This window comes from Dipodomys ordii, unplaced genomic scaffold, assembly GCF_000151885.1.
Source record: "Dipodomys ordii isolate 6190 unplaced genomic scaffold, Dord_2.0 Scaffold111, whole genome shotgun sequence".
Lineage (NCBI taxonomy): Eukaryota > Metazoa > Chordata > Mammalia > Rodentia > Heteromyidae > Dipodomys > Dipodomys ordii.
In genome coordinates this window covers 5862628-5872960 of record NW_012267327.1, presented here as the reverse complement: position 1 = coordinate 5872960, position 10333 = coordinate 5862628, and the positions used below count along the sequence as shown (strand labels likewise).

The 10333-nt window shown below is 41.0% G+C and overlaps 1 protein-coding gene across 1 annotated transcript in view; it reads right to left on the bottom strand.

Moving 5' to 3' along the window:
* The window catches only part of Tmprss7 (transmembrane protease, serine 7), a 32320-nt gene that overhangs the window by 3596 nt on the left and 18391 nt on the right, over positions 1–10333 (bottom strand). The window contains 6 exon segments of the mRNA XM_013028536.1: positions 318–664; positions 1078–1249; positions 2549–2665; positions 3742–3852; positions 5789–5896; positions 7505–7641. Coding sequence (XP_012883990.1) covers positions 318–664; positions 1078–1249; positions 2549–2665; positions 3742–3852; positions 5789–5896; positions 7505–7641 — 992 coding nt within the window.

Genomic DNA, 10333 nt, shown 5'->3' with positions numbered 1-10333 from the left:
AAAAAGAAAAAAGCCAGAAGTGGCGCTGTGGCTCCAGTGGTAGAGTGCTAGCCTTGAGCTGAAGAGCTGAGAGACAGCGCCCAGGCCCAGAGTTCAGGCCCCACGACAGGACCCCCCCCCCAAAATAAAGGGCCCATACTATCTAGCAAATCCTACATTGTTCATATATGCCCTCTTTCCCTTTATCAGGTAGTTCTTGCTTTTTTTGGTGCAGGTGGAAAAGACTTTTTAAAAAAATGTTAAACCATCCATCCCCACAGTTGTCAGAAGGTCCAAAGGAGATGACATTAAAATCCCTGCCCTCCCCCACCCCCCACCCCCACCCCAGAACTGCAAGAGTCCAGTGCTACCCTAACATACATTAGGTGGCCTGTAGGGAGGGGAACACCACACACCTGCTTCATGCCTTCGTCCCCAGCCAGTCACCCAGCACTTCTCCCCACTGCGGACTTTCTGGCCAGTGGGAGGGATGCATATTGGCTGAATGAGCTGTTTCAGGGTCTCAGGCCAGGCGATACTGAGCTGTAACAAGGCAATGTCATAGTCAAACGTCTGACTGTTATAGTACTCATGGACTACGATTCTTCTCACAGGGGAGACAAACTTGGCATTCCCCTGTACATACATCCCTAGATGAGCAGTCCATGGTGTGGGATCTGACATCCTGATAGAAAAGAAATGAAGCACGAGGTTAGTAGCTGAAGAGAAACACATGGTCCAAGGAGGAACTGACTTCCCATGGTCCTAACCTAGCCCCTGCCTGGCTCTACCTTAGCCCTTGGTTCTACCCAAAGACATAGCAAGAAGCGTAACTCCGAGCCTCACTCATCACCTCACTAAAACTAGAGATGAAAATAAGCTGTCACAGCAGCGACACGATCTAGGTAAGTTCCAGAAAGTTCCCTCAATTATATCTTAAGGAAAGGCCTGTATGGCAGAGAACTGATACCTCCCACAAAGTGAACAAATACAAAAGCCCAACAGACTTGCTTGCCCCCGACCAGAAGAGCTTCTTGCCACAACTTGAGGGTCTACAGGTTGAGTGTGGGGTCTGAGAATAGGATTGGGTTGCCCTACCTGTTTCCATGGAAACAGTGGGCTGCAGAGAGAAGCCATTCCCTGGAGATGACAGAGGCACCACAATAGGCAGATCCAACAAAGTGGAGGCTGACCTGCCATGGCCAGGCCCCTTCCTGGGAGTCAGAGCCCCCGATGATTCGTTGGAGGGAGGAGGAGCTCCTGGGACAGCCTTTAGAAGAGGAACAATCACATGATTTAAAGGAAAACTGGAAATTAGGTCAGGTTTAATGCTGGGCTGGGAACTGACTCATAAACAACTGAAAATCTGCTGCTTATCTAGATGAGAGTAAATCTTTGGTTTATCTAAGACCGATACAAACAGAACACTCCTTCCCTTTTAAGAACACACCCAGACATGGAGTCTCTACAGAATAATGCATGTGGAGGCCGAGAGATCTGGGAGGTGACAGCTGGTGTGGCATAAATGGCAGCCTGTGGAATTCAGTTGCTATGATATGTCCCCAATGTAACCGAACTGAGAATGTCAATGAAGTTGTAATTTGAGAGAAACCAAGTGGGAGAGAATTTGTGGATATAAAACAAATGAAAGCCTACTAAAAAGCAACTAGCCATGAGAGAATTTACTCCCCACTGTGAACAGTATTGGTAAAGAGGTGCAATTAACATGTGGCCATCTGGCAAATTTAGAGGCCACCTGACTAAAATAAACCTGTGACAGATCACAGTCATTGAGGGTTTGTTACAGAAAAAACTAGTGCACAGCACATAATTTTTCATCTACCAAGCTGTACTGTGTGTGTGTGTGTGTGTGTGTATGCCAGTACTGAACTCAGGGCCCAAAATCTGTCTCATCTTTTTCTGCTCAAGGTTGGTGCTTTGCTTTCTGCTTTTTGGTGAATAATGGAGATAAAGGTCTCATGGACTTTCCTGTCCTAAGTGGCTTCAAAACATGATCCTTAGATCTCAGCCTCCTGAGTAGCTCTGATGTGAGCCACAGGTGCCTAGATATTTCTTTTTCCTTTCTTCTTTTTTTTTTTTTTCGGTCATGGGGCCTGAACTCTGGGCCTGGGCGCTGTCCCTCAGCTCTTCAGCTCAAGGCTAGTGCTCTACCACTTGAGCCACAGTGCCACTTCTGGCTTTTATTGCTTATGTGGTGCTGAGGAATCGAACCCAGAGCCACATGCATGCAAGGCAAGTACTCTACCACTGAGCCACCCTCCCAGCCCTATTTCTTTTCTTACAACTTATTTTTCCTAAGATCTTCTCCCTCGATCAATGTCACTGGGAATAAAAGTTCTCAGTATAGACATCTACAGCATCAATGTTTGTTGTGAAGAAAGAATAAAACTCTGGAACTTCAAACTTAGTTCATCCATGTAGCCTATGATTTCCAGTGACTTTGACCCTCATCAGAAGAATTACTCAAGACAGGATGAGACTAGAAAGTAGGGAGATATAAGGGTGGAAAAGGGAGGAGTAGAAGAGCCAAGAACAAAGTTCTCCTCACTGCAGCCGTCTTCATCGCTTCCATCTAGACAATCCAGGATACCATCACACTTGGCATTTTGCTTCCTAAAGCAAACATCATTGCTGCACTTAAACGTTCTGTTGGTACATGGGACACCTAAAATGAACAAAAGAACCTGATCTGAGCAAATCATACTGATTTGGGTGGATAGGGTGCAAAGGATGGATAGGGATGGAATTGCTATTTGCTGCTCTGGGAAAACCCTAAGTGAGAGACGGAATGATCCTGAAGGGACTCTTTTTCCATTAAGCAGAGTCACTGGAGACAGGCATATCAACTGAGAACCAATCAGACTGAATCTCCATTTACTTACTCTAGTGACAGGCAAAGGAGATGGCTATATAAGTATCTTGTGGCCTTAGCCTCTTTGTCTTATTCTCCAAGGGGAAAGAAAATGGTGCTACTGGTAATCTAGCTAGGGTTTCATAGTTGTTAAGCAGGCATTTTCCCACTTGGGTAATGCTGTCAACCCTTTTGCTTTGTTATTTTTCAGATACAGTATTGTGATTTTTGTCTAGGGCCAGGATTGGACTACAATCCTCCTACCTATGTTTTCCATGTATTTGGGATTACAGATATGAACCATTATGCCTGGCTTCTCTTTGAGATATTATCTTTCTAACTGTTTTTCCTGGGCTGTCCTCAAAAAATTCTTCTCCTCTTTCTGCCGCACAAGTAGCTAGGATTAGTATATATATTGTCTATAACAATTCTGGGGAAAAAATTCACTGCCACATTCAGACCTTTTGTACCAATTGGGCAGAGAAAAATAAATAGATATCAGGAATTATAGCACAATTGTTTACAATCCTGCAGGTTTTCATTTTTTCAGGGCTTAAATTAGGAGATGTCCCTCCAACATATCATGTAATTCCTCTATGTCAGGTCCTCAATATGCTATAGTAGCTTAAATATGCTTAGTAGTTTAAAGCAAGCAAGCAATGAAAGGTTGTCAGTATTGACAGCAGAACACGTACACACACACACACACACACACACACACACCACTACCCTGGCTAGCATAACCACCTGTTGCACTTTGTCTAGGACTGAGGGGGACTCTAAAGACTAAAGTGGGCAGGTTCTTTTTACTTCACTCTAACCCAGCAAAGGTATTGGGCTGTGCTTTAGGAGCTCTTTGGGAAGGTCAGAGCGGCTGGGGCCTTCCTCACTCTGCGTGCAATTCTGCTCATCCTGGCCGTTCTCACAGTCCCGGAAGCCATCACACACCAGGGTGCCATGCTGCCGGAAAAAGCTGCTGTTGCAGGCTGGCTTCAGGTTCACTAGGATGAAGAAAAACAGAAGTCATGAGCCTACATAGCCAATCATGTTCTCTGATGACCAGCGGTACTTCTAAAGTGATTGTCCTTAAGGGGGACAAAATAGAGCTCATTTTCCTGGAAACTGTCACTCCTGTGAGGAAGTTTTGGGTAATTAGTAGCACTTGGGTTTGTCAGATTTTATTTTTGTGATTGGATGTGCATTAAAATCTGGTGGATTTGTTTAACTAAAATTAAACGCACTATATAATACTGTTTAAGGTAAATGAATATTATTAGCTATTATCTAAGTTGAATTTGTCTACCTCTTAAAATAAGTGGAAATGTATGGAAAATAGGGATTCCATCTGAGATCTCTCTGAAATTATTTAATCCAGAAAGATATTTTTTTCCGAAATAGGAATCATGATATTAATCTATCACATCTTCCTTCTTTGGAGTATTTTCTTTAGCTGTCTTTAAATGCATGGCAGGCACATGGATTGGCAAGCACTTTCTGAAGGTGTGATTCCTTAGGCAGATCTATTTTTGGTGAGAAGTTATCAGTCTTTTCATCTCTGTTTTTAAATAAAGTGCTATTTCTTGTCTCATTCTGCTCCTCTAAGCAGTGAAGAGAGAACACTATGACTCTGTAATAAACTATTAAGTCTCCAAGAATGCCAAGCTGATACCACAAATGACACTTTGAGGAATAACATTTGCAGAAAAATAGCCCTTATTATAAATTAATGGCAATCACTTTTGTTGGGAGTATCTGAGTCTAAAATAATGTTTTTTTAAAAAAAAAATTCAGTCACTATTATGATGATCGGCAATTGTTTTCTTAAGAAACAGACAATGCTATAGATTTAGGTTGTCAATAAACCATGTTAAGAGAATTTTTACTTTGTGTTGTCAATAAAAAAAGGTCATTTTGCATGAGTAATATTTTTTCATAGTCATTTGAAGTAAACAGTCTGGATAAAATGTAACCAATGATGCCACATCGTCTAGTGACTTTTCTTCCTTACATTTTCCCCCTGAAACTGGAGATAGAATCAAGTATGAGGTGCACACAATAATGGAAAATTGAGACACAGATTCTCTACCCAAAATAGGCCTTTCTGACACTCTATCTCTTAGTTGTTAGCAGTATGAAGTCAGTGTACTGGTTAAAAACAACTAAACCACTAAACCAACTCTTTTACTGACAAAACACCCTTGTTCCACAAATAAGCATGCTGATCTGACTTCTTTGCAGGATCTGAGCATCTCTCTAGATGAAGAGTTTATGTTTTTAGGTAGGATTGTTTAAAATGGTGGTAGATTGAGTTATCCACAGTTCTTTACTCCTTATGTTCATATTGCTGAACCTACCCTTCCCATGTTCACAAGATGTACAGGATGACTGTCCTGCACCTTGACTTTGGCCTTGAGCAATGGGATGTGACATGAGCAATGGTATGTTACTCCCAAGCCCAGTTCTAAGAAGAGTCCTATGTTTCTCCTATCTCCTCCTTTGCTTCTGGAGCTGCCAGTGACCATTGCACTGATTCAATGAAAGAAAGGGCCACAAACAATAGGCCAGATTCCAACCTAGGAAGAAGCAAGCTCAGAAGACCCAGTGCCTGAAACTGATCCTCCTGGCTGCGCTAGGCCTTAATCACTAAATTACCAGACAATGCACTCTTGCAGGAGGTCAAGAATAAATGATGGTTGATACTTTATAAGGCAGTGATGGGTAACAGCTACAAAAATTATAAACAAAGTAAGTGTCATTGTGTTTGCCTTTAATCCTAGTACTCCAGAGAATGAGGCAGAAAGAATATGAATCTGGGTCAAGCCTGAGCTACATAATGAGACGCTGTGTCAAAAACAAAACAGAACAGATACTATAAATACACATCAGCAACAATAACTCTGAGAAGTTTCTTATGGTATGGAAAGCTTGAATACCCACCACAGAAGAGCTCATCACTTTCATCAAAGCAGTCATTGACTCCATCACAGCGCTGGGCCTGAGGGATACACAAACCCGAGGAGCATCTAAAAGATCCAACAGGACAAGCTACAGGCAATGAGAGATAGAAAATCTTGGGTGGGTCCCTAAGAGTCACCAGACCATAGTAGCAAAGAACTACGAACTATTAAGTGGTTTGGGATATGGCAAAGTAGCAGGAATAATTATACACTTTCTACATCCAATTAAAGCTATGGGTCACTAAAAGTCACACCCACCAAACACAGAACTTTTAACAGGCAAAGAAGATAGCAAATTAATCAAATAGAAGCTCTTAAGTAAATGTTGCACTCACAGCATGCACAATCAAATTTCTATAACCACCAGTGATAGCTTATCAAAGATAAGTAAGAGGTGCTGGCATGTTCAACAGTGGCATATCTATAGATCTGATCTAGACTTAGATCTTTTAGATCCTTAGGGAATTATAAATGGACTTACTGTATTTGAATTCTCTGATAGCAGATATATATTATTTCACAGGTCTTTCGTGCAGTTTTTAAGTGATCTCTGTTCTAAAATATTAGGACCTACGGATCTTACCAAATTAAATACATGTAGATTTAGATTAATGCCTCTCCTCAGAACCAACTATTTCTGCTTCCTATCTCACTGTCATTTTTTCCACTTCAGCTGGGCTCTTCATCAAAGATCCATCATCTGCTTGGCCTAAATCATTAGGCGTAAGAGATGCATATCATATAAATAATAAATCTTCTCTTCCTTCGTGCAAAAGAATGGAGGAGAGTGAACGGTCAGGTCAACTACTGCTTTGATGGCATACTATGGAGTGGATATTCTGCTGGAAAATCATCATGACTGAATGAAAATAAAACGACCAATTAGGAATTAAATGGCTCAGTATGCCCAAATCTCTGGCTAGAAATTTTAGCTATCTGTTATTCAATATCCCAATATCCAACATTGGAATATTTGGAATCCAGAAACAGTTATGCTGGGATTGGAAGAGAGGATGTGGGTCCAAAGGGAGCTTTCTTTCAAGTTATATCCTCAAGGACACCTTGGTGAGTGACCTTTACTCCCCTCCTCTGCACTTCAAACAGGCATAGCATTTCTGGAGCAAGTCATTATCTACAGTCGACAGCTCCATTGACTTCCTCCAAACATTACTTTTTCTACAAACCACTTCCTTGGCCACTGTTCCAAGAGGTGTTTTTTTTTTTTTTAATTTGAGCTCTATTGATCAATCCGCTTGCCCTCATTAACCTAGGACATAGAAAATCAAGACTGTTGGTCTTGGTTCCACTAAATGTTAATGTAAACATCACTTTTACAAATAATTTTGGCTAGCTAGAAAAACAACAAAAAGAAATGGGCTTGTCTTTTTTTAGGAATGATGTGAGTAGTTATATTTGAACTAGGAATCCATAAGGTCAAATTATTTCTGGAACATGAACTATGAATCAACAAGTGAAAACATTTCTTCTATAATTTAAAATATAAAAATGATACGTAACTTTATATACCATTTGGATGTTACACATTTAAGTATTGCCAATTAAATATAAATATATATAATAGAAAATAACAGACATTAGTGTTCATATCTCAAGTGCTCAAGGAGTAGAGATATAAAGAGTTGACCTCCATTTCACCAATGATCAAGTTTTTCTAAGGAGTAGATCCCAGACTTACGTTGACTGATGTTATAACTGCCATATTCCACCACAAGTGGTTTGTCTGAGAGCCTTGAACTGCACTGGAGCTGAATGTGAACCAGAGGGCTAGGCACTCGGAATATCGTCTGATGATCTATATAAGAGCCGCAGTACCTGAGGAGAGAAGATCGAGGGAGGACAGCCAGCTTCAGGTCCCATTGACTGCATTCCTGCCATCTGTGAATTCACTGAGGCTTCATGAGAGATGCTAGTTGTGGTTTCCTAGTTTATAATCTATGACTGTGGTCCAGCAACTTCTGCCCCCTCCTCTGAGAAATGGAACAATCATAGTTTGACTAACTTATTGCTTTCCTCACCAACACTGGAGTAGGAACTGTAGATTTCATTCTTCCAACCCTTTCTCCTCTTTCAGTGTAAAGAAAAAAATGTCTAACAAGAGTAGCCTGCTTTTATCTGTACTCCTCTATAGAGTGGAATCTTTTGGCTCAGGTTGAAAAATCAGCAAAGCATTCTATCAACACTTGAAGAAAAGACAGCAGCATGAATTCAAATTGAAATCTGGCATGCATTACAGGCCTGGGCCTTGGCAAAATTTCAAAGAAGTCACACACATCTATGATTTTTCTAGACATTGCCATTTTTTACATGCATGTGGTGTGCGTGCACATGAGTGCACTTTTATCACTTAATACCAGCAGTGTCTCCAATATCCTGCCAAGTAAATGGCACTCTGGTTAATAATTCTCACTACATGAGTGCTGTAGTTAATGGAGTATTTTATAGTAGGCCTATGGTAAGCTGGTCAGGCACCCTGTGTGGGCCAGACTTTTTCCCAGTTTGAGACCTGCCAGATCTCTATGGGAAACATAAAATACACAGTTTAGGAATGACATTCCCTTGAGCCTATGAAAGCCAATTGCTCTAAGCCCTCAAAATACTTGGCGACCATCCTATGCCATTGGACAGACACTGGCATCCAGGATCTCAATCTATGACTTTAAAGTCAAGCCTTAAGGCTTAAAGGAGAACATCATTTACATGTTATTCAAGAAAAGCCTTTTGCAATTGGCTGAAGTTCAAAGACTGATGGGCTGAGAGTCCAACTGTGCCAGGTGGGAACAGCATCTGAGAGGCACCTTATCTGAACCTTGTGCCCTGAAGACATGGTTATAGTATCTGGTCTCATTGTGTGTGTGTGTGTGTGTGTGTGTGTGTGTGTGTGTGTGTGTGTATGTGTATACAACCTTCATTAACATCCACAGTTTTCTTGCAAAGTTGAGCCCCATTAAAGTATGTGGAAGGGAAATCAGGAAGAAAGAGAAGAAAAGGATCTTCACATCTATGTTTATGCATGATGGTGGTTTATGGACTATTAAGAGTAAAAAGTGAGAGGTTAGAGAAACCCAACAAAAGTCCATTCACCGTGTGTATACAGTCATAAGAGACCTAACAAAAAGTGAGATATAAAGAAGTAAAATAATTGGTAAAAGTTCAAATGATAAGTAAATAGTACCAGGATTTGGACACCTGTTGGCCTAATGTTAAACTTTTAACATTTCTGGCACACTAAAGATCTCCCTTTCTTACTTGCTTTTCTATAATTGTAGAAAGGCCATTATTTCTTGAGGATTCCCATCCTGCATCCCAGCTGCCCTGAGTGTGTTCATGCACGCGCACACACACACACACACACACACACACACACACACACACACACACACACACACCTCACTCCATGTGCTCTGCATCCTGCTTCAGGAGACCTTTAGACTTCTCATTAGCATTACTTTTCCTTTTTCCCCAATGCGGTCCTTAAGCTGACTTGTTGGCAAAGTGTCTCATTAGTTCAATTAGAACTTTTTCAACACAGGGGGAAAAGACTGGTAAGGGAAGGATAGGTAGTTTATGTCCTAAGAGCATCAGTAGCAGCCAGTGGATATCTGGGACAAGAGAGCTTTCCTGTTATTGCTTGCAAGCAGACCCTGATCGCTATGCTCCTATGGGCAGAAAGACATTCTACGCATAGAAATATCCTTTATTCTTTCCCAAGAACCATTCAACCTTAGGCTTACAACTTCACGAAAAATTTTCTTTTGAAAAAATTGGTTTTCTGGATCTCTACTTTTATTAAATTCTAAAATACAACATAGTTAAAGCTCTGGGCACAATCTATATCATTTTTCCATCTAATGTCATTTTTTGTTGTTTGCAAAGCCTGGGCATTGTCCCTAAGCCTTTTTATGCTCAAAGCCAGCACTCTACAACTTGAGGCACAGTGCCACTTTCAGCCTTTTTCTTTTTACTTATGTGGTGCTGAGGAATCGAACCCAGGGCTTCAGGCATGCAAGGCAATCGCTCTACCACTGAGCCACCTTCCCAGCTCCTTAATGTCATTTTTTAAAAAATATATTAACAGCTGATTTTTGATGTATGCCTTACATTATTGGATGTTTACCCAAATAAACCAAATTGAAGGTAAGTAAGAATTATTATTTTATTTTCAGCCTGAAAATCAGAGCTTAGGTAATTTGTCCTACTTAAATTAGGTATTAAATGACAGGGCTGGAATCCTAGCCCGGTCCTTCTGACTCCTACACAAGAGACCCTTTATTCAATAATACTTCCCAAAGGAGTAGAGGCTGCAATTGACTAACACATCCAGAAACACCTTTAAATCTGATTGGGTCTCTTCCAATGAAGACAGGATAGGAGCAAGGGCTGTTTTGCAATTAGCTTGCCTAAAATAACTGAAAGAAGGTTGTGGGTTCACAAAATTATTCCAAAGGGGGAAGATTTCACTCATGGAATGACAGCAAGGAAAGAATTAGGAAAAGCCTTTAACTTC